This window comes from Clarias gariepinus, chromosome 15 (genome assembly GCF_024256425.1).
Source record: "Clarias gariepinus isolate MV-2021 ecotype Netherlands chromosome 15, CGAR_prim_01v2, whole genome shotgun sequence".
Lineage (NCBI taxonomy): Eukaryota > Metazoa > Chordata > Actinopteri > Siluriformes > Clariidae > Clarias > Clarias gariepinus.
Window position 1 is genome coordinate 4,308,948 of NC_071114.1, and position 26,423 is coordinate 4,335,370.

Below are 26,423 nucleotides of genomic sequence, written 5' to 3' on the forward strand. Positions count from 1 at the left end.
ACAGTCAGGAATCATAGCTGTCGTGTTTTTTGTTTTATGTTTTTGAGATATTCTGTAGCGCAGAGCAAAATTAAAGAGTGACACTTCTAAACTGCATGGGATGACCCTGCAAGAACAGATCCCAATAAGTGCATGGCGAACTGGGAGGATGTTTACTGATCCTCCCGTCTTAATGACAACCTTAATGACTGACCATCTTCTTGACTTCCAACACTTGGTGTAAGCCTAGAGTTTTATTTTGTTAACCCTCAACATGTTCTTTCAAAATGTTAAGAGCATTGATGTACATTAGGATCACTAATATTTGGTATTTGTAAAATCTATATGTTAACTTCAAAAAGGGGTGGTGTGTTAATTTAATTAGGCTAAAGGAAAAAAAATTGTTATTGTCACAAAGCAGCTTTAGACACAGGTTTACTCAGAGTTAAGACTCTGCATTACTGATCGGAAGGGTGTTGGTTTGAGTCCCAGCTCTGCCAGGTCTGGGGTAAGGGTAGCTCAGTAGTTAAGGCATTGGACTATATTTTAAATCAAACCACCACCACCACCACCCCAACTTTAGCCAAAAATGTGGCCCATACATATGTTGTCCTCTGGGAACCCCTCAGTACTACATTTCTAGGGAATCAAAGAGAGAGCTGGGTTTTACTGTGACTTTATGCACACATACAGTACATACACCGACAATTTACACATTTCATCTCTTCTCATTATTTTGAATTGCTACTGTAGTTTGCACTTACTTTTTTTTTATTAGTATTTATTTACTTTTGTAGCCTGTCTCTACATTTCTTTTTAAATTCCAATCTTCAAATCTTCAAACAATAAATTGTGACACTTCCACTGCTGGCCTGTAGAGGTTGTTGGTCCTCTCCCTGGCTGTTGTTTTTAAGGTTCTCTTTACAAAATTCTGTGATCTTGCCTTCAGAATAAACTTCAAAGGTGACTGTATCAACTCTTATTTTAATAGTAGCATCTGTATACCTGCTCATTTATGAAGGATCTAATCGGCTAATCATTTGGAAGCAGCACAATGCACGCAATCATGCAGCTACAAGCCAAGAAGTTTAGTTAATGTTCACATTATTCATCAGAATAGGAAAACAAATCTTCACTGATTCTGATAAAGAATCATGTTTTTAATTACCAGATGGTCTGATCTGCATGGTTCAGATCCTGCTGATCTCATGGGATTTTCACTGATAACACTCTCTAGACTTTACACACACACACACACACACACACACACAAAACATCCAGTGAGCAGCTGTCCCATAAGTGGAAATGTCTTCTAGATAAGCAATCTTCAAAAACAATGGCTAGACTACAGGATGAGCTGATATGAAGGCCATCGTCGCTTAAATAACCACTCATTACATCCATAGTGAGCAAAAAAGCAACCCAGCAACATGATGAAATCTGAGGTGGCTGACCTACAACAGCAAAAGCCCACATCTGGTTCCACTCCTGCCAGACGAGAACATGAGTCTACATTGTTCTGCTGCATGATTGGATGAAGTAGATCCATACTGCAAATGATGCATACCATAAATACCACTTTAACAGATGGATGGATAAAGAATATTGTTAAATTTAAAGATTTAAGAGTGTAGAATCACATTGTTATCAGAAGAGATTTCAAGCCTTAACAAGGGTCCGAGCCAATCATCTACATTCCACAGATAGACAGCGATTGTGCTGTGGAACAATCACACGCAATAAGCAAGCCCACACTGGCAAACCATCAACAAGCACAAGCATACACTACATTCTGCAATGCATTCTACAATAGAACACAATCTCCAAAATGTCTGGATTATCTGTTGGTGGAATCATAATCTACAGCCTAGTAAGATCACATGCCTCTTACATTTTGTGACAAACTTAAGCCCTGCTTGTTTTTTTTTTTTTTTTTTTTCCTGCACTAGGGAACGGAATGGACTTCCTGTGAAATGTTAAACTGTGACCCCTAGTTGCATGCATTCCTGGGCAACATTTGTCTGTCACAGAAACAGACCCCAGGGCTGAAGATAACCACAGGAGCGCATGGCTAGTATTGTCTTTCTGATTTAGAGACATAAATGTCTTTAATCTTTAGATTTTATAACCTCAGATTGGAACTGGGACACACTCCATACCAGTGTGTCACCATATGCCTACTTGAACAGATCTTAGAATATCCTGCCCTTAAATGATTAGATTTAGACTAATTATAGAGAGGCTCTATATTATAAACAGCAGAGCCCGAGGCTATAAATAACAACCAGCAGAGATCCCAGGTGGCATGACTGGGCTGTGTCCCATTTTAAGGAGCACGGCTTGTATGGGAATTATTGCAGGATACGGGCAGCTGCCCTTTTCTTCGAATGCATTCAGCAGTGTTATGGTAGGCTCTGAGAAGATTTCCCTCTTAGCTGGAATCAAGTACGACAAAGATATACCATATACCCTAATCACTGTTATTCTTTCTCAGAAGAGCTTACATAAAAACAGCATGGTCACATCTATGGCTGAGTAGCTTATATTACACATTACATTTTTACATGCTGTAGTTAATAATGAGAGAGGAAGCGGAGAGTCCACCACCATCTGAAACTTGCCCACAGAAACATGGAACACACATGTGCTTCAGGAAACCCCCACAACGTCTAGGGAGCCTGGCTATGATGTCATCTTTTTCTGTGGGACCTCCCCCTTTTGAAACACTTGATCTTCTATTTCTGCTGTGAGACACAGTCATCCACGGATCTAAAGTAATGTGGGAGGAATGTAAGTTACCGTCACACACAACCTCTTTTATTAGGGTCAGCAAGTGGAGACAGGACTGGGGAAAAAACACAGAGTGGAAACAGGACTGGAAAACAGGCCTCCTACTGTATACTGCTTGGCTAGAGATCACCACTGAATGGTAGCTACTGAACCCTATTTAGGCTTTTGGTTCACGGTTTAAATTTAGTATGTTGACTTTAGTTAATTCTGGTGTGAAATGGCACCAGGGAAAAATGATCTGAATAAACAGACCACCCCACCCAAAAGTCAAAAGTTCGGCTTGAAATTTTAGAAATAACTTCTCGTTGTCCTCCGCGTTCCCCTGCACAGCGCAGTGACGCAAAAACACAAGTTCTGGTTTGAAATATTAAATCCTATCCCTGCTGTACACCCACTGGCCATTGCATTAGGTCTACTGTACTTGTTCTTTAATGCACTGCTTTAGGTATACCTGCTCTTTAATGTACCTATCTAATCAGCCTATCACAATGCATTTAGGCATGTAGACATGGTCAACACGATCTGCTGAAGTTTAAACCAGGCATCAGAATGGAAAGAAAGTTGATCTAAGTGACTTTGCACGTTTCAAGTATTTCCAAAACAGGTGATGCACAACCATCTCTAAGATTTACAGCAAATGGCCTGAAAAAAAAAGGAAATATCAAGCGAGCAACAGGTCTCTGGGTGACAATGCCTTGTTGATACAGAAGCAGAAGACCACACCAGATCACTCCTATCAGCTAAGAGCAGAAAACTGAGGCTGCGGTTCACATGGGCTCAATAGAAGATTGGACAATAAAAGATTTGAAAAACGTTGCCTGGCCTCGATTGCTGATGCAACATTGGGATGGTAGGTTTAGAATTTTGTATAAACAACATGTAAGCATAGATCCATCCTGCGCTGGATCAGCAGGTCAGGCTGGTGGTGTAATGGTATTGGGGGGCACACTTAATTTCTCCCAGTTGACCACGGTTTAACCTGAGTATTGCTGCTGACCATGTGAATCCCTTTATGACCACAGGATAACGGGAAAAAGCTGAATTAACATGATGATAAGGTCACTGTATTCAAATGATCTCCACAGTCATAAGATCTCAATCCAACAGAGCGGCTTTTGGATGTGGTGGAACAGGAGGTTCGCATCATGGATTTGCAGCCAACAAATCTGCAGCAACTGCGTGATGCTATCATGTCAATATGAAGACATCTCTAAGGAATGTATCCAGGACCATGTAGAATCTAGGCTCTGAAGGCAAAAAGGGTGTTCAGTGCAGTACTAGCATGTTGTACCTAATAAAGTCACCTGTGAGTGTCTGTCCTCAGTTCTTATTCATCATAAACCCTGGAGTCCTGTTTACCAAAGAGTAAGAAGCCTTTATTTGTTAATTATAATATAATTTTCTTTTTTTGTTTACCCCAGCTTCTTAGGAAGCTGGAGTCAGCGTACCAGATGCATTGTCCCTGGAGAAGACCGGGTTAAGGGGCATAGAGTTTTACGGTGAACTGGTATGTTTGGATGCCGTTCCCCCACTCTCATTCATCACATCAGGTCTTGAGGGCGAAGTGATGGATTGTCTTACTTCCCAGTGAGCCCTCATGTCTGTGTTTCTTTCTGCTTATACCTTTTAGTTAGGCTGTCATAGTCCTGCCAGAGTACCGGCTTGCACTTATACACTGACTTTATCCATTATGTGAGTATTCCTGAATATATTCTCTCTCTCTCTCTCTCTCTCTCTTTCTTTCTCTCTCTCTCACCTTCTCTCCTTGAGATACCAGTGGTCCTGACAGCTTCTGCCCTCCAGACAGACTGGCCTGATCCATCCTGATGCCTTACTTCTAGTTGGAGTTCTCTGCTTAAACATACAAATGATACCTGAGGATGGTTCCATTAATAACCATAAAGATTTTTAGACTTTTATGATTTTAGAACTGAAACCCTCATGAACATGGTTTATACCAATGTCTTTTAGGGGAACAGTTAAAAATCTCAACAAAGTGGACTTTGTTATATGATTGCTACTGTATATGATTGCTGTTTTGATCATATAACATGAGGTATATTTATTTATGGTCTCACTCTTCTGTATTACCCCAATGAGGATGGGTTTCAATTTGACTCTCGTTCCTCGTGAGGTTTCTTCCTCTTGTCATCTTAGGAAGTTTTAAATTGTCACTGCTTCCTCCAGCTTGCTAATTATGGACAAATCGAACAACTTATAAATCTATTCTTTTTAATATTTTAAATCTATGTCTACTATAAATTAATTTGATATTGAATTGAATTAAGGGATGGAAATTATGTTAGGTCCGCCATTTACAGTACTCAGTTATTTAGTTATTTTTTCAAAAATGTAATCCGTTATTTAGACAATTTATGTAATTCGTAAGCCAGACAGCAGTCATTCCCAATCCGTTAGTGTGTGTGTGTGTGTGTGTGTGTGTGCGTGTGTGCAAGTCGTCCTACAAGCCCCGCCCCAATAACCTGCCCACCTCTGTCATTCCTGCTGTTATACCCCTATGGGGTTTAACTATGTGAGGACCGACGCGCGGAAAGATGGAAACCTAATCACAGCGCCAAAACTCGCATTGAATCATGATAACCCGTATATTAGTAGTTAACAGATTACGGGCCAAACTTCGCTGAGTGATGTTAAAATAATTATAAAGGTCTTGACTAAAACAACATGCATGAGGAATCACAAAGGAGTTTTAATTTTCTGCAATGGAAAAATACTCGAACTAGTTACTTCAATCATAAAGTAACGCTATAATGTAACTGATTACTTTTTAAAGACAGTAATTTTGTAATTCAATTAGTTACTTTAAAAAGTAACGTCCCCCAACACTGCTTAAGAAACAGACAGATTCCTCTGAAACTGCGCAGGTACAGGGACTGGACTGAAAATGAGAGCCTTCAGGAAGCCTGGAGAACTAATCGTCAGGACTACGATAAATAATACAAGTAAGTCTAAATGAAAAACATGAAGAAATTAGTGGTGGTTCAAGTGGTGTCAACTTGCACAATACTGTATATTTTTGTGAAAATCATTTGATATATTATGCAAAAAATTATTTACATTTCTAGACTAAAATGTCTAGTTTATACAACAGTGAAATGTTATATAACATTCCAGTGAAGGTAATGAGTCATGAATTCCATGGAAGTGAGATCAGGAGGAGTAAATTCCATACAACACACACACACACACACACACACACACACACACACACACACACACACACACACACAGAAAAACAAAAACAGATAAGGATATGAAAATAATGCCACCTTTTCCTTAAAGCCAGTACCTCTGGGGAATAAAAAAAAAAAGTGATTATACATTTCAATTATTTTGTAATTTGCAAAAGCAAAAATTGCGTGGAAACATAAACAAAGTGCTGAAACTCATCCACAGGTTATGTAATATTTATATACAGTATTATATTTAAAAATTTATGTATTTAAGTATTATAATATTTAAAAATTCTTTATCTACATGTTGGTCCATTTTCACCTTGGTTAGTAGTATCCTACATTACCCATAATGCATTTAAAGTACCTGAAGAGAGTGATGACCAACGTTGCTTTGGTCCGTGGTAGGATCTCCAGTCAAGATTCGCATGCGCATTCACACACTACAGGCAATTTAGGAACACCAACTGGCCTAATCTAAATGTCTTTGGCCTGTGGGAGGAAACCAGGGAACCCACCAAGCACTTGGAGAACATTGGGCAAACTCCATGCACACAGACCCAAGGTGGGAATCGAACTCAGACCCTGGAGGTGAAAGTCGACAATGCTAAGCACTAAAAAAAAAAAATCACTGTGCTATTACTAAATATCTCAAAGTTCACTAATTAGCTACTATTTAGCTTTACAAGTTTTTTGTGTTGCAGAGCTGCACAGCATTCTGTAGCATGACCAATTGATCTTCAATTAAGTATGATGCATGAGAAAAGCTCTTAATCTAACGTTCCAAAGGGGATAGCGAGACCTGACTTATTCCTAAAATCACTAAGAAGCTTGACAGCCAACCAGTAACTTTTTGACTGAATAACAAAAATGCAGCATGAACCAACATATAAGCACAAGAATCACTAAAACACCCCAGCTGTTTTAATATTAGAACATGGATGTGTGCTGGTGTCAGGTGAGGAGGCCTGGGGTGAGGTCACATTCCAACTGATCCCAAGGCAGCTCCGGACATTCGAGTTAGCCTTAACACTCCATGTCTTCATTGAGCTCGCCTTGGGCACGGGAAAATCTTGATGTTACAGCATTTTAACTTTTACAACGGTTATACGAGGCAATCTTGTGTTCCCCACGCTTTAGGAGGGGAACCGCCCACACATTGGTGCATTGGCCAGGTGTCCCCAAACTCTTGGACATACAGTATGTTGTGCTTAATGTGTTTTAGGGTGGTGTTTTACTTAGGGTCCAGATTCAGGAGAAACTGATTGTTTGGCTCATATACCGAGGTCAGAATAGCTACAAATAAAAACTCCATAAATGCTCTACATCTATTTTCAAAGGGCTTGGAAATATTGGTCTGGATCCATGTTGGGTTCAAGCCAGCCAGTTTGCTGAGAGTTATACTTTGTTATAAACCTAGAAAATGGGGTCACAGTATTATACTAAACACATGAAAACATTTTCACAGAATATTAAGACAGTCAAGCCTGTGTAAACAATAAAAGACTGAAATACCCAGACATTTGTTTGGGAAATGTGAAAAAACCCAAATGCTTTAAGCATAGGACAAACCACATGATTTTAGCCCTGATTTCACAACTAATACTGAGACACAGTGACACTCCCAACATCTCACCGCAACCACTGTGTGCGAAGGTTGCGTAGAATGCACCCTGAATCTGAATGGACACTTCTTACAGAGGATAACTATCAAGAAATCACTAAAACCTGCTAAACATGCAGTTCTTGTATGCCGATTGGAGTTGAATTAACTAATTAATTTACTAACTCTCAAGAGCCAGCATCATGTCCTCTGTTTCCGGAAAGAAAATGTCCTGTAGCCTGTAAAACCACTATTTATTTTGCAGTTAAAAATATATAGTACAAGACAGACCAGTTTCTGGATGGAAACACAAAACCTAATTTACGCTCCTGGGATTTGCATAAAAATAGAAAGGAGCGAAGGTGACAAAGTTAGAAGAAGAACTCATATTCTCTAAGAAAGTCTAAGATCAATAAAAGGTAATAAAATAAATTTTTATAAGAAAACTGCGCCTTTTAAAATTGTTTAAACTCAAGATTTGTGCCGGCAAGAATTTTAAGAATTGTAAACGGCAACTACCAGAAGGTAACATGCTTCTGTGAAAGTGTTATTAAGTAGATTAAGGACATCCTACTTGCATTCTACAGAACATATAATTCCAGAATTGCAAGATATTTAAATCTGCCTTAGCAGAAGAGTATTAAGCGGCTAAGAAAACTGTCTTGTGGTCCAGAATGCTGGTTTGTTATTGGATGGGTTCCCCTGTGAGTTATTCTATAGACACTTCCATCTGACATCACCATGAACCCAACACAACCATCTAATTTTCCTCTTAAGTGATTTGGAAAAAATAATGACAATGCAGACATAAAAAAAAAAAAAAGAAAAATGCCAGCAGCAAAAAAGCTGGAGTGATTTATCACTGTATAACACACAGAATGAGTTGCTCTTGACAGGTATGTGGAGTCTTTATGAAGCTTTGAATTGTTTGAATGTTCTGCTTCACATACTGTACTGAGTAAATACAGGTTATTGTTCCATGGAAAGTAAAACTGAAAAGCAAAAGCACTCTTTATAATAGCTCAGTATAATAACCTGGCTATAAAGCAGGTCAAAGTGTGTGCTTAAAAGTGATCATGCACAACCTCAGGAATTTCAGGTCCCTTTTGTCGCGTAGCATGAATGGTTCTTTTGTTGTTGTTGTTTTTTTAAAGACCAAGTAGTTTGCTACTTGTCTGACATTTAATTTTGAACTTAGGTGTTCAAATGGTGTTTCCTGATTTTGATTACTTTCTACACTGTAAAACAACGCTGAAGGCGTCCAAACTATACCATAATGATATTGAGATGTATCTGCTACTTAAGATCTGTAAAGCTTTATAATGGCTCTAATCTGAGGTGCTGTTTGTTAATTGGTGATTTCTGAGGCTGGTATCTAAGTTCTTAATGAACTTTTCCAGTTTTTATTCCATAGTTTTGAAAAATAAATCCAGCATTGTTCCAGAATGTAGAAAAAAAAGTCAAAAGTTCTGACTGGTACTGCACAGTAAGTTAGCTTAAATAACAATCATGCTTTCCCTATTAGTTCAACCCGTCTCCATCCATAGCAACACTTAAACACACACTCACTGTTAGTTTTTATAGTTACTGTTGGTTATTCTTTTGAATTCTGTTGTTGCCACTGATGGGCCCTTGAGCAAAGCCATTAACCATCAACTGCTTAGATGAGATTGAAAAAGTTGTTTTGGATAAAGCCATCTGCCAAATGCTATGACTGTAAATGTAAATGTAACGTCTGTGGCACTTCGATGTTTTCTATGTAATTTCGCACAGTAATAAAGAGATTTAAACAGGCTCAGCTACCAACAAAGCATTTTTTTGTATGACACTCAAGCGCTCTAGTGCCATGAATAGAACAAGTCTGGACATTTGCAAAAATCACTTCACAACATAATGTCATACAAATTCAGACTCATGACAAGTTGTTGGAAAGCCATGCCAAGAGAACTACGGTACAATCTCTATAGAGTGATACCAACTCCAACTACACTTGTTTTTGGGATTACTGACGTACTGGATGTTCTATCCATAATATGCAAATGAATTTTGTGGGTTACTAAGCAGAAAGAGGGGACATATCCTCGTAATGCTTTAATAAATTTAAAACAAATCTTTTAAATATGTGACCTAAAAAAACTTTGAGTTGAATGACATCTTGGGAGGGCTACTGAAAACAGGAAGAGAGGCAACAAAAAAAACTAAAGCCTTGATGTTCTGCCTTTGAAATGTATATTTCCTTGGGAACAAGTGCTATTAACTGTTCAACTATAAATGTTCTATTATACAGTGTATCTAAATGTTGAATTATTGCCCTGAGGAAACACTGGAAGAACGTTGTGACAAAAAAACCAAAAAAAAAAAAACTACACTGTAGGACAGGAAAACTTTGTAATACCTGTCGTCCTTGAAAGTCGCTAACTTTCGGATCTGTCTGTCTGAACTGTACACATAATTATACCAACACCACTTGCACATTACAGTAACTCGGCTGGGAGTTATTGCCACATCCCCCATACAGTCCTGACATTTCCACATGTTTGTGCCATTAAAGGAGTTCCTGGGAGGCCAGTGTTTGGATAAGAAGCCAGGATTCTGGGATTTTCCACATTGATGGTATCCAAACACTAGTGAAACACTGGGATAAGTGCATTATTGTAGCAGAGGGTTATACAGGGAGTTTTTAGCCCCAATGGAATGAAAGCAACTCTTGTTCATCATAAATGTATTAACACTGGTTAGTCACAAAGGTTTCTTGCATATGTCTGGTTAGAAGTGTTTGTAAGTCTCTGTACATTCTTACACACAAGAACTGCTGAGAAATAAATTACATTCCATACACAGACATGTGAGTGTATATACGGTACTTGGTTAATGCAGAAAACCATATATACATACTGTAGGCTTTGATAAATAAGAACCCTGGGGGAGCAGCAGCCGGTTTCAGCTGGGGGAGTAAACAGGAAAAGGCAGTGAGTGCCGTCAGCTGGAAAGCTCTTTCTCTGATAACTCCAGAAAAATCACAAGGTGGTGGGCAGAAGTTTGTCCTGAGTCAGCGCAGTTTAGTGGAAAAAGTCTGCTAAATCATTTATCTATTCCTAGTTACTGTACGTGATGCAGATAAATACAATGGAGATTAAGAGAGTTATACATATTGTCATGATTCATCCCAATAGCAATAGATTTTTTTTTTTCAGCGTTATTTTGTAAATTTTACAGTAGGCATTTTACATTACGATTTAATTAAATGTTGTTGTTTTTTAGAATTGCACAGGATCATGATCATTTAAAACAGGTGCTCACAGAAGTTTACATTAGTGCATTTGACAAGTTCCATATGTACTGTCTGTTAACATTCTTACAGCACTGAGTCTCTGCTTTGCAGCTGCATGAAATGGCAGTCCGTAATAAATGATCTTAAACTCAGGGACAAAAGAGACAAGCTTCTTCTACAATAGACTTCTAGCACCAGAGAGGAGGACTTACAGTACTTTGTGTTTGATCAAGTGAAGTATGTTTTAAAAAAAGTTTTGACTGGTTAAAAACTGCATTGTTTCCCCTATAACAGTACACTCAGGAAATGCGGATCACCATGCCAACAAGACCCTTTTTTTATTTAAAAATAGCTGAGATTTTTTTTTTACCATCCATTTTTACAATGCAAGTTCATCAAGCGTTTAAGTGATTTTATGAGTCAGTCATGATTCAGACAGTCAAACAGAACATTAAGTTGGTGGTTCAGCACTAATAATAAGTTAGACAGTTCAAGCCAATTTCAGGAATTTTTTCATTTTTTTTTTTCGGCTTGATGTGGTTCCTGTTGTGGTTCCACTTCCTGTTCCACCTGCCATTTTGGTTCATTCCCGAGCACCCACACCCACTGGTCTCTCCCTCTGCTCCAGCGTTCCCAATTACCCACACCTGTGTATAATTAACTCTGTTCCTCTCACTTTTCTTCTATACCGCTTTATCAGGTATTCAGGGTCGCAGGGACCTGGAGCCTATCCCTGAACAGGGTGCCAATCCATCGCAGGGCACACACACATTCTCATACTACAGGCAATTTGGGAATGCCAATTAGCCTAATCTACATGTCTTTGGACTGTGGGAGGAAACCCATCAAACACAGGAAGAACATGCACACAGAGCAGGGAATCGAACCCGGACCCTGGAGGTGCAAGGTGACAGTGCTAACCGCTACACCACCGTGCCACCAACTCTGTTTCTTCTCTAGTTAAATAAGGCTCAGTTCTCAGTCACTTTACCAGATTGTCTGTCTTAAGTCATGTTTTAGATTTATAACCTGCCTTTTTCCTGGACCCTGCTCTGGGCTCTTGCATTGGATCAATATCAGTAGCTGAAGAAGGGATATTGATTGATTGATTGATTGATTGATCATTTTTGCTTCTTCTGTTATTGTGATGTCCCTTGATTCCATTACTGCCCTGATCTGATTCATAACCTTCATCACTCGTGAAGAATATAGTGAGCAGACTTGCTGCCAGTCAGATCACATTTATGTCACTTCCTGTTTTCTCCGTATTACCTAAACAAAAACATTTTCCTTAAATCGTTTTAAAAAAGGTCCCTTTTAAGGTTCTTTAAATAAACACTCATACAATTTGGAAAAAAAACCTCACTGTACACACTGTACATCCAAAAGAAAACTCATCCACTGTGTACAAATAGGAGAACATGTTATACTTTTTGATTGAAATTCTGTCTAGCTTTATTCTGTGTGTTGGGATTTCCACTCGTTTGAACATTAGGATGGGCTGTAACATAAAACACATGTCCGCGCAGTCATCCACTGTCAGACAAAATTATGGTGGGATTAGAGTATGACATCATGGCTTGTTCAGCGAGACAGACGGAATGATTCATTGCACTGTGGAAACTGTGGTGTGATTTCCTGGGGCAAATTTGAGGAAAGCCGTTTTTTTCCAAGCATGTAATGATGCAAGCATCTGCAGGTACCTCACTGGAGTCTAATAGATTCTGTGGATTTCAACAGGTTTAACATGATCAAGATCGAAAAGCTTATGATCACAACCGTTTGAGAAGTGGCCACTCAAGCGCTGTATCGACTGCCTACTTCTGCTGGCTCCCATGTGAAAGGACTCTATATGATGTATGAAACTGCATTTTTGTTCCCGGCCAGGTGAAAAGTCCTTCAGGTGCTTTGATCCATCTGCAGTTTAGTGCACGTGCCAAAAGCAACCATTCAATGACCACAGCAGTCACGGATATAAATATCACCTATTCATAACTGAGCACAAGGTGGAGTCTTTCCGTTTAGGAAAGCAAACAGACTACAAGAGGGAAACAAAATATTTGGTTGAATAAACCTGACATGAACAGGACATACACACAAACTTCATCAAGGGAGGATCTGTAGCCAGCTACCTCCTTTCTAGAAGGGCCTTTATGGCAGAGACAAGCTGCAGATGTTTGGGAGGCTTGTTTGAGACCATGATATTAGCCGAGTGGAGGAGTGTTATACATTTCCCAGAAATATCATTCCTAAAATACACTTGTGGTGTTTTTGCACATCCTCTGACGTAGAACCAAGAATGTGTCTGATCTGAGCCTGCCACAAAGGTCAATGCAGCCTTCATCTGCTGCACTGTGTGTGTTGTGAGTGTTTGAGAAGGGGTGGTGTGATTATTAGTGATGTATAATCGGAGAACTTGGGTAGGTGCATTGATTACTAAGTCAATGACTGAAATAGCTCTAATTAGAATTTATATAATAAAAGTGATTAAACTCAATGTGCAATCACACCACCACATGTGCAATGTGCATGGTCACAAATCAATAAGATTTAGTTTAATTCTAACATATTCGAATCTGTGCTGTAAAAATTTAATCATAACATGTTTGTGGAAGCCTGATATTTACACTTTGTGTGTATTTAGTAATTTATGCATGAACGAATCTTTGTATTGAGGGCCTATGCATGGTTCCAAAAAAAATATTTTATATACATATATATATTATTCCTTTATCTGTATCCTCAAACTCATAAATATAATGTTACCCACAGCACTGTATTATACACTGCAATATAGAGAATGTGACTGATTCTATATCACCTGGCCAAAACAAAGTTGCACCCTCTAAGGTTTCTTTTATTACAGCTTTGATTACAAGTGTGTGTGAAAATGATTCCTCATGCTCCCAGGACCACTCTTCCACAATGTTCCTGGAATATACCCGTACCATCCGGAAAGAAAAACTCCATAGATGTGATAACCTGGTCATTCAGTACATTCGGGTCATCAGCTGACTTCATTTTATTGCCACATAACGTTGCGGAGTCTGGACCTGAGCATCTGATCAACCCCAGGTCATAACACTGTCTCCAGAGGCTTGTACAGTGGACACTATGCATCGCTTCATGTACTTCCCTTCTTACCCTGACACGCCCATCGCTCTGGAATAGTTTAAGTAATCTCAATTCATGACATTTCTTCTACAGAGCTGTTAGTTCAGCAGTATTCTAACCAGTTTTAATAATGTATTGAAGGGATATTAACAGAGTTCAAGTTATTTAAAATATCCTTAGTTGCTTTCTTTGCTTGATACAGCACAATAATTTGACCTTTCTGAAATGACGAGGTTTTTGGGCCCAAGCAGTCTATTTAATAACTCAACTAGCAACTACTTAACTACCTAACAATTTTGTATAATTTGTAGTGTCCTGTATGAGAGTTTTCGCAGATCTGACACACCTGGGCTAATTATCAGAGACAATCGGCCAAAACAGTATTGGTGCTGATTTTATTAATTTTTTTTAGGTTATAAATCATTCTCACTCACTCATCGTCTATACCACTCTATCCTGTATTCAGGGTCGCGGGGAGCCTGGAGACTATCCCAGGATAGGACTTAGGGCACGAGCCAGGGTACACCCTGGACAGGGTGCCAATCCATTACAGGGCACACACGCACATATACCCACTATTCCCACAATCTGGGAAAACCAATTAGCCTAATATGCAGGTCTTCAGGAGAAAATCGGAGTTCCCGAAGGAAACCCACCAAGCGAGAAGGATTCAAAGGAGAACATTCAAACCCCATGCATACACAGGTGGGAATCAAACCTGGACCACGAAGGTGCAAAGCAACAGTGGCAAGCACCTAGGTTATACATATAATACAGAAAATGTGTGTGCCAAAGAAAGTACTTCTAAAATTTTTGCAACATGGAAGTGACCAATCTTGCTTTCCTAAGGTTGCTAACAGCCGTTTTGGAGAGATGATTTTATATGTGACCCAGAAAGGGCCATTTTTCAGCGTTATACTGTCTCACTTCAAACAATAATATTTAAAAATGCAAATGATTCGTATTTCTTTATGAGTACTGATACTAAAATAAGTGCTGAAAAGTCAAAGCTTAAACAGCAAAACCATGTCAAATTCATGTTGAAATATCTTAACAAATTTTGCATTTTTAGAATAATACACTTTTTCAGGTTTATGTCTTTTCATGTGAAATCTAAATCGGCCGCGTTTCATCTGAATGACAGTTAAGATCATTGAAACGTTTGAATATTAAAAAGTTATGGACACTAAGGACATAAAAAGGACATATAAATGTGTACGTATTTACAAGAAACGAAGCATGGATCAGGAGATAAGAAGAATTAAGTGTTATGAAAAAAATGGTCTTATATATATAATGGTCCAAAAATAAAGTTTTTCATCTAGGTGAGACACTTTTTTAGTACTTGGGACCCCCAACAAAAACAAAGCCCTCTACCCCACTCAACTGTCCCAACAACACTTTTTTGGCTCGTTTTTTTTTCTTTACCTTGATGTATGCGAGCTGCAGGTAGTTGTATGGGATTCTCCTGTGGAAGTCCTGGTCAACATCAGCACTCACTTTATGCACAGAAACGGGTCCGAGCGCTTTTTCCAGGCATTTGTTGAGACATGAGGCTCTGTGCAAAATCGCATCAAACACCTGGAGGTCAGTCACAGTCGGGGTCGCGGTCGGAGTCGGGGTCGCGTCGAACGTGTGTTGATCCCGGCACTGGAGTCCACATCGGATTTTGTTCCGGCGCACTTGTGTGAAACTCTGCAGCGCGTGCTCCATGTAGCGCACCACGCTCGTGTAATCGCCGCGCTGTAACGCATCCTCTCCGCTGCTGTAGAGCAGGTCGTACGGTTCGAGTGTGGCTCCTGATATCAGCGCGCGTGACTGCAGGAGCATGAGGGTTAAAACCCCGCACGTGTGGACGAAGTGGACGATCATCTCTCGCGCTCAGAAGAGCTTTCCAGGGAACTTTCTCAGTCTTATAAATCACCTAACAGGAGTTAAACACTGGAGGAGAACACAGTACGCGCTCAGGCACAACCCACACACACACACACACACACACCGCCGCCTCGAGCGCTCTGATGGTCATCTTGATGGTCCCATAGCCGTAGGCATTTAGGTCACGTCCCATAGACTGCTGGATGAAATGAACTCCTCCCCCACGACATTACTCCTGCTTTCTACTACACTACTGCATAGTATATACTCAGTATAGAGATTAGTGGTCCTGTACTGAGTGTACTCCGCTGTACTGTTAGATCTTAGAAAGCAACGCTTTGATTTATTTTTTTCAAATACGCACCAACGCTTTGATCGTGAACATTTGTTTCACTCTGGAACACATCGAAGTGTAGAAGTACAAACTCAGAAACTAATGGTGTAAAATAAACATCAGACTTTCACATGATGAGATTTTATAGATTTATTACAATTAATAACAATTTGATACCTGATAATATTATTACATCTAATATATATCTATATAATATTGATGAAGTTCCCCCCAGAAGTCCCCAGGTCTTCCAATGTATGAAGAGTTCTGACCAATGTACAGACAAAACAAAAGCACAATAAAGGTAATGAATGTACAAACCAGTACAGTGCCTTTTAAGGGCACAGAATTGTACCTTAATATAGAGAAACTAATTCGTACCAATTCTGTTTGTACCATTAAGGACATTTTCATTTTATAAACTTGCTGGTAAATTATTGTAATTTATTGTACAAATCTTGTCCTCCATGGTACCACCTCAGTGACAAGTCCTTTTGTACCTTAATGGTGTTTATAATGTGATACTTTGGGAACCATATAAAAAAAATGTTATTATTCTTATTAAATTCAATCAATTTGTTATTAATGAATATATATAGGGAAATATACCATGAACACAAGTTGGAACACTGCCTTAGATTACAGTAAAATATTTTGTAAAAAATATATTTTTTTATGTTTGCAATAAATAACTAATTTAAAACACTTCTATTAGTTAAAAAAACCTTTCACAAAATGCAATCACACTAAAATGGTACAGTATATAAAATACAATTTTAAAGGATAAAGCCTTGGTTGTGTGTTTTGACCTCAATCTACTTCCCGCTTTTTATTCTGACAGATAAGTCTTTAACAGCTGCAGCAACTTGGGCAATTCACAGCTGTCTCTATTCAAATTCAAATTCAAATTTTATTTAAATTCAAATTTTATTTGTCACATACACAGTCATACACAGTACGAAATGTAGTGAAATGCTTACGCATTTCATATCAGCTGTAATTCACATTACAGCTGATAGATAGGTAGGTAGGTAGGAAGGTAGATAGATAGATAGATAGATAGATAGATAGATAGATAGATAGATAGATAGATAGATAGATAGAATAAACAATGTGAAAATGGTTAACATTATTGCATGCAACGCTAAATAAGATACACTAGTTTAACTCACTATATTTAGGATGGGTGGGTAAAACATTTATATTTCAACTTAGGAACAGAATATAAAAATAAATAATAACAAAATAATAAAACCACAATTTTTTTTTTATTTTGCCATTTTCTAGTTTAATCATTTAAGCGCACTTTTTAATGTCGAATTATATTAATAAACTCTTTGAACATAATTTGTACCGTTGTGTACCTTTTTTTCAGAAAGTGTGGATATACATTTTTAAGGCATTTGTGGTAAGAAGAAAACTATCTGAGCAGGATTCAATTAAATTAATTTTTATTTATCTAGCACTTTTAACAACTGTCATTTTTGCATAGCAGCTTTACAGAATCAAAAGAAAATTAGGGAAATAAGTTTAAAATGTATGAGCAACTACTGTATGTTTAAATCAGAATGTCCGATTGTCCCTGATAAGCGAGCCGAGAACGTGTTAGGAGTTCAGTATAACAGGAGATGTGTGTAAGGTAATATGGAGTCCAGTTTGGTCAGGTACAAAAAACTGTTTTGAATGACTGCAGTCACAAGTCCTCAGAGAACAGCTGTCTGTACCAGCCGAGACCAGGACCAGATAAGGAAGAAATCCTTAGAGGAACCAGACACAAAAGAGGAGCCATCCTCATTCTGGTAAATTTCTACGATTGGCCTATTATCCGTAATTTTTCCTATTGTTTTGACAGAAGGGTGGTGTAGTGGTTAGCACTGTCGCCTTGCACCTCCAGGGTCCAGGTTTGATTCCCGGCCAGGCTCGATTTCCGTCTCTGTGTGCATGGAGTTTGCATGTTCTCCCCGTGCTTAATGGGTTTCCTCCCACAGTCCAAAGATATGCAGGTTAAGCTAATTGGCATTCCCAAATTGCCCATTGTGTGTGTGTCCTGCGATGGATTGGCACCCTTTCCAGGGTGTACCCTGCCTCATGCCATAAGTCTCCTGGGATAGACTCCATGCCCCCCTGTGACCGTGAAGACGGGATAAGGTGGTATAGACGATGAGTGAGTGAAAGTGAGTAACAGAAGCTTCGAGCATTGTAAATTACTGAATCCAATGTAGTTCCAAATGTCATGTCAAAATGAAGATATGAATTGTTCAGTAATAGAGCAAACTGTTCTTAGAACTTGAACATCCACAGCCATCTTTATGCAGATCTTTAGATTGTCCTTGTGGGGCCTGAGAGCAAAAGTGTAAAGATGAGGAAAACTCATTTCTTAAATCCAAATCTTTTACATTATTGATAAAAGGTCTCCAAATATTCTCAAGCACGTCTTCTTTTCCTTTTCGTGTATATAGTATGCTTTTTTCTATTGGAAGGCTTGATGACTTTTGACTTGTTCACTTTACGACAGTTCCTCTTTTTTTGTGTGTTTTTTTCTTTTCATAACCGTGCAATTTCTTTTAGCTTTTAGCAAACCAAGATCTATAAATGCTCTCTCATTTTTCCTGTTGGAATGTCCTTTATATTATAAACCTCATTTATATGATCCACTGAGGTCATTTTCTTATTCACATACAAGGTTAAGGCTGTTTTTTATCAAAAAGGAAATTTCATAATTAAATCTGATTGTTACAAATCTGTATTGTGAAATATGTGTTATCAGCTCAGTCTGTAAACAGATAAGCTATCTCTTCATGCATTCCCACGTTCCCCATCATGTCATCACATGGATTGGGAGCCAGGGATTCGGGAAAAAAATTGACAAAATTTTCTCAGTGCCTAAATAACTTGATAACCTTTAAAAAAAAAAAAAAAAAATTGTGCCAAAAACACAGAACAGGATCAGTGTAATGTTAAGCCCTGACCTCAACCCCACTGAGTACCTTTGGGATGAACTGGAGCGTAGATCGCGAGCCAGGCCTTCTCGTCCCACATCTGTCTATTTAATAATTAATAATTTGCAGGTATTACTGCAAAAAGCTACTGTTTCGCTTATTAAATCTTTACCTATGTACATTAAAGGCTATAAAGTGTAACATGCAGCTAGCATGAAAAAGTCTGAAAAGGTTTTTATTAAAGAGTGTTTGTCGCCCTCTTGTGGTAAAGTTTAATTAATGCTCAAATACAGCATTATATATATATATATATATATATATATATATATATATATATATATATATATATATATATATATATATAACGCTGTATTTATATATAATATATATATTATAAGATTTGGAAGCATTTTAAAGGAATTAATAATTCATGGTAATAATAATAATAATAATAGAACAACAACAACATGTGACACTAATGAGAACAGGGCAAAACTAAATTTTAGGAAATATTAGGAAACAACTAGGAAAAGTTTTAAATGGATATGCTACTTATCATTATGAGACAATCTACAGCCAAAGTCAATGCAAGGTTACAAAAGGAGGGACAAGGGCTATATACACTATACACAGAGTTACACAACGAACACCCATGACATCAGTAGGTAATGACAGAGAAAAGGTGGAGCATTAAGTAAAACAGGAAGTAACTCTGAACATACAGTCTACATTGGAATAGAATGCTGTAAGGTCACTTTAGGCTCGCAGAGCATGCTGTTTCCCTAATTGAATTATCTCAAAGTTTTTATTTTTATATCAGCTGTTTTCTTTTATATTCAAGTGAACATTTAAAATCATTAAATGATTTTTAAATAGTTAAGTCTTCAGAGCTTCAGATCCTCTTCTGTCATTTGCAGGGTTGACTGTTATCATTAAGATAAAAAAAAAATTGTTTGCACATCACTGCTAAATAAATAAGTCTTTGATGATCCTGTCCCTGTGTAAAGAGCTCTTTGCTAATTGCTAACGAGCAATACTGTGTTCACAATAGCAAGCAGAAAAGCAAAAGGCAACCATTCATGCCTTGTTCATATCTAACATTTACATGCAACCTGGATGCATGCTCACACATGGAGAACACTACTGTAAGAATGGGTGTTGTCTGACTTAATAATGATAATGTGTGTGACACCTTTCCTCCAGTGAAAATGATGCATGAATTCCAATCTCCATTCGTCACTGGAGATGCATTCAAACTGCCAGGTGTGTTGGGCTTGTCTGACATACAGTACGTTTTAGTTGTCAATTTCTGATCTGATCACATTTTATTCACGGTTAAGACCAGGTGTGAACCTCAGTACCTAATTTTCTGTTTAATTGATTTTAGTTCTTGTTTTACTGTAAATTGTATACCTCAAATACTTTTACAATATACCTTAAATGGGGAAAAAAGGTACTGAAGAAAATTCTATTTTAGACATTTAAACTTGCTGTCAACATCTAACTAGTTAATTTGCTAATTGCAATAATTATTCCCTTTCAATCGAACATTCAACAGTTAAAATTATTCTTGACATAATACACTAATGAACATTATAAAGGGATGCACAAATGAATGGGCAGACAGATCCCTTTGTGTATTAGATGAAGATGAAGTGGTGCACAGCTAAGGGCGAAGAAGCTGTTCACAGCTCAGGACTCCATGAGGCTGGACTGGACAGCTGTACTCAGAGTTAAATGTATATTTTTTGGCCTAAATTTGCTAAAAACCCAACAATGTTCATTGAAGCATGGTGGTGGTAGCATTATAGTATCAGGGTTGAAGGAAAGATGGATGACACCAAAATGTGGCCAATCTTATAAGACAACTATGGATTTCTGGAGACTTCAAGAGACATCAAATGATCGCTATCTGACAGCGCAATCATGCTGTCAAAGCTACATTGGAGTGGTTTAAAACCTGAATTCAGGTTCAAAATCTAAATGCTTTAGGATGGCACAGTTTAAGTCCAGACTTTAACCTGTGAAAAAAATTTTTTTTTTAATTCAAGCAAAAAAATTATACAATTTTAAACATAAATGTAAAATATTTTGCCAGGTATAGGTGGTTCTACCAATTAATAACCCAGGAGGTTCAATGCAACCAGCATGAGACCCAAATTGATGATTTGACTGATGATTAATTGACAGATTTTAAAAAGTATATACAGTATTGCACATGCATTAACTTCTTGCAAAAAAAAAAAAAAAAAAATCATTTAAACACATAAAGAAGGAATTTAAAGGAATTCCAATTTAAAGGTTAAATCATAGGCCTTGTCCTCAGGTCATACAACTATGTGTTCAATTTAACACTCGTAGTAGCTGCTTAGCAGCTGCTTGACTATTAGGCAAGGGTTACCTTTCGGCCTGTACATGTGAGATTTGTGCTTGTCACTCTCAAACCTGTTGGGTGTCATTCCTAGTTAAGGGAAAAGAGCCTGGGGCACAACGGCCTGCCTTAAACTGCTTCATATGAGAGAGCTGTGTATGTTTAAACAAATGTCGATTGACCTAAGTGTGAAAGTAAGTTTGCTTGATGAGAGAAAAAGATTAATACACCACATTATGATCTAGAGGTTAAGGTGTGAATGCAGACATAATCTTTCAGTAGAAAAAAAGGAAAAGTGAAAATTTTGCATTGTTATTGTGCATAAAGTAGCTGCTTTCCCAAAAAAAAGCAAAGGTAAAAAAAACAAAAAACAAAACAAAATGAATTGAAAAAAGTCTGAAAAAAATCAGGTCACAAAAGCATCAGTGGATGTACAGTAAATGTTTTGTGAAAGATTGCACTGTAACTTGTAGTTTCTTTAGTATAATTTTTTTTTTCTACCCAGCCTTTCTGAACTTCGTCGACACACCCTAGTGAGCACCTCTACCGGTTTTTCCTGAAGATGTGCCCAAGGCTGATGGGGGGAAGAAAAGTCACCTGAATTAAAGTGAAGTTTACAGGTTGACTGAGCAGAAGGTGTGTTCTGACTCTTCACCACTGCTGTACTGACACACACTTTTTAGTGTCTTGGCTTCCGAATTGATTGATAAACTACTGACAAAAAGGGTTTAAATAATGTCTATTGGATCTTCAGGTTTCGATGGTTCTTCACAGCAGCATGTAATCTCAGGTAAGCACTGTGGAGAAGTTTTACGGATTCCTAGTGAAGACATGATCAGTTTATTTTTTTTTTGCAGTGTTAAAATTATTACTTATAATACATGGTGATAAACCATACAGTATTATACATGTCGTTGCATTGTTGTAATGGGGCAGCCGAACTAATTAACACCAATCGGGCGCCCACAATCATGTCTATTTTTAAGATAATATATAAATAATATAAAATGTAAATCTGCAAGCATTATTCTGATTTCTGTTCTGTTAGATTATTGGACGTGTCACTACAGCACGTCTCTGGTTTATCTCTCCAAACATTAATACATCAAAATTAAGCATAAAAAAAAAAAAAAAAAACTAAAATGCATAGGAATGCTGTAGTCTTACAAAAAAAAAAAATCTCTGAAATTAGCTATCTGATGAAACAGGCCCAAACATGCATATAATGTTTTTTTTTTTTTTTTTATGTCTTCAATACATTGTGTTCCTACACAGGGACAGTTCATGTAATAATTATATATTAGTTTATTAAATGATGTATAATAATATAAAATGTCCAAATTAATATTAAATGCAATTGTTAATAACATAAATATCTAGATATGTTTAATTTGTTTGCATTATATGTCGTTTGGGTAAAGTCAGTACAGTATAATAGTATAATGCTAGTACAGACCACTATTTCAGTCTTTTACATTTTACAGGCTTCTGGTCACACTAAAACTGTACAAGTGCCTGTGATGCGGGCCTGAAAACCTCTTGTTTCTACATTAAAATGATATTAAAAAGATTCAAAGCCAGTATAAAGTGTTGTGCTTTCAGGTGGTGCAAAAGTTCTGTTTTCCATCACACTGCTGCACACACTGCTGGGAACTGTGGCTGAAATTATCAAGAAAAACTTCAGTCATTGTTTCTGGTAGTGGGTGAAGCAGATATTCGTCTTGAATGGCAATAATGACATCACATCATCATCATGGTCTTGAGGAATGCTCTTATTTTAAAATTAAACAGCACCATGCGATAATTATGTATGTAATTATGTATAACTATGTAGTTATTCTTGTTAAAGTAACGTTAGTATTATTTAATTATAGATTATTATTATTATTATATAATTATAGCTAAGATAAATAAACATTAAAGACTGTTAATCTCTGTTTTCTTTAATGGAGGATTTTTCTTTCTAATTTAACATGCAATAACTTTTAAACAAGATTCATGTTAATGAAGTTAAATCCATCTGGAATTTTTTTTTTTTTTATAAAACTAGAAATATATGACAAAAGATGTTTAAAATCCTTCAACCCATTGTAACCTGTTTGCGTTCTGAAGTAAAAAATGTAAAATTTACAATAAAATATAAGTCTGAACAACATATGACTGAGAAACCAAAGAAACTAATAAATGTACGCCTGTATTTACATGCACAAAAATATACATTATATAAGTTATTAACAGGACCAGCTGATATCATTGTCCCTGTCTGAATAATTTAATTTGCTATTAACAAATAAATAATTTTAAACTTCAGTGGAACTGTGCACAACAGAACCAGAAATGGTTATAAGAAAGAATAGACCAGAGCAATACTGTTTGCTGATTTCTTTCTAAGCCAGTATAGATTGACACAGTCTATCAGTGACATCCATGTCAGGTGCCCCCCTAAGATCATCACAAAACTGGTGTCAGGAGAGTTTCCCACGTGATAATTATCAACAGGATGTTTAGAGTTATGCATAGTATGGCCACCATTTGCCAATAGGGCGGAGCCTAAATCACTCAATCAGCTGAAAATCATGATTATAAACATGACTTTAATAAACCTCGAGATTCCTTTACATGAGTTCTGAGCATCTATGGGTCGAGTTAATACAGTCTAATTTAAGTTCAGAAACCTGTATATCATGAACCGTGATTTGAATTCACTTGGAATTTCGTCTTCTGCAACTTTATGATAATTCATATGCTTTTTCTTTATTCTGAAAATAGTTACAGTACTTATAAACATGGCCACCATCGGGCCAATCAGCTTTTGATAAGATAAACAATGAGTGCTTACCACTTTGATTGATAGATCCTTATAGAAATCCATAAAAAATAAAAATTCCACCCAAGATTTTTCACTTTCTGTAACCTGTTGCTTAAGCCAAACAAATTGAGATCCATTTAGCCACACCTATTTATAATTTGCCTATTATGCAGAAACAAATTTTGTGAACTGTTCTTAAGATCTTGGTCTCCAGAAGTTGTTAATTACCTATAAGCATCTGCCCAGCAAAAAAGTTGAGATTTTAATGAATATGGCTGACATGTCAATGGTGGAATGCAACTTGAAAAACAGCTATAACACATTACAGACAAATTTAAAACATTACTTTAAACCCTTATTTGGTGTTAGTTTTTTTAATGCCTGTCTTATAAGGGTGGGGCTGCGAGTACGCTGAAGGAGTGGCGTTAAACACCTGTATTTCAAGAACCGTAAGGCTGATTGATTTGAAACACCCTAGCAACAACCTGTGATACCACAACAACCATTAAAAAAAAAACATCAACAACAACTGGCATTTGGCAGACGCCCTTATTTAGAGCGACTTGCATTAAAAAAAAAATTATCTCATTATACATCTGAACAGTTGAGGGTTAAGGGCCTTGCTCAAGGGCCCAACAGTGGCGACTTGGTGGTTGTGGGGTTTGAACCTGTGATCTTCCAAACCATAGTCCAATGCCTTAACCATTGAGTTACTCACACATAATATGTACATACAGTAAATTACATTTATACACAACTTTACACACTACTTCATCTTGGAATTTTGTATTACGCCACTGGCTTCAATTGGCACTTTCCACTGAATCATAGTTACTGTATAAAGACTAGATTTAAACCCTAAAGGGCAAGAACTCATTAACACATGAAGAGCCATAAATATTTAAAGGCATTCAGACAAAAAAGCACTGATGGATTCAAGCATTCTTTATTCATTATGGTCCTGCTCAAGACAAATCATTGTATAGCCTGTAGGGCTTTCAAATCTCTTACAAAGACATTTCCTTCATTTGAGTTCCTCTTTAATCTCACAGTTGAACCTATGGGTTTTAAAAATGTATATTACACTTTAAAAAAATGAAGCTAGGATCACTGTGACTGACGGAACAGAGAGCATGAGTGGAAGGTGAGTGTTGTCGTAGATATTCGTAATCAGTGACAGCTTTGTCCAATAATACAGACAAAAACACATGCTAGAAGTTTAATTCACTGACTGGCCCCCCAAAAAGTTTGCCATTTCAAAATGGTCATACTGTATTATTAGGCTGCATCGTGCAGAGAGGTTTGAAATAAATTGAACTGGGTTAAGAACACTTCAACACATTATCAAAACCTGGAAGGATACTGTTGAAATATCAACTTGGTGTAAGAAATGTGGTCGGGGGAAAATAATCATGAATGGACATAAATCACTCGGTGAAGTTGCATGGTAAAAAAACAAAAAACAAAAAAACACCAAGCCAAAACCATAGCTATGTTTAATATTGAATTGAGCATTTTCATACACACACACAATGTGATGAGAACTCACAGGATTGGGCCTAAACAGCTGTGTGTCCATAAGAAAATCACTTGTTAGTGAGACTCTTTAGAAAAAAGGATTCAGTTTACTAGGGAACATAAAGACTGGACTTTGGAGCGATGGAAAAATGCCATGTGGCTTGATCAGGCCAAACTGACCCTATTCCAGGGTAATAAGCGATGCTCCCATCATGCATAGTGTCCACTGTACAAGCCTCTGGAGACAGTGTTATGATCTGGGGTTTCTTCGGTTGCTCAGGTCTAGACTCGGCAACTCATTATGTGGCAAAAAAGTTAATTCAGCTAACCACGTGAATATTCTGAATCATCAGGTTATCACATTCATGGAGGTTTCCTCCCATATGACACGGATACAATGCCTTGCAAAAGTATCCATTTCCCTTTTACATCTTTGAAAAGTGTGGCATGCACTTATGTTTGGCCCCCTTTACTCTGATACCCCCAACAAACATCCAGTAGAACCAATTGCCTCCAGAAGTCACCTAATTAGTAAATAAAAGTCAAGCTGTGTGTAATTTAATTTCAGTATAAATACAACTATTCTGTGAAGCCCTCAGAGGTTTGTTAGAGAACATTAGTAAACA

At 37.5% G+C, this 26,423-nt stretch overlaps 1 protein-coding gene across 1 annotated transcript in view; it reads right to left on the reverse strand.

The window, feature by feature from the left end:
* The window catches only part of p3h2 (prolyl 3-hydroxylase 2), a 35,028-nt gene extending 19,072 nt beyond the window's left edge, over positions 1 to 15,956 (reverse strand). Inside the window, exon 1 of the mRNA XM_053512491.1 lies at positions 15,380 to 15,956. Within this exon, the coding sequence (XP_053368466.1) occupies positions 15,380 to 15,823 (444 nt within the window). The 5' untranslated portion in view covers positions 15,824 to 15,956. The remainder of the gene's footprint in view (positions 1 to 15,379) is intronic.
* Positions 15,957 to 26,423: the final 10,467 nt, after the last annotated feature.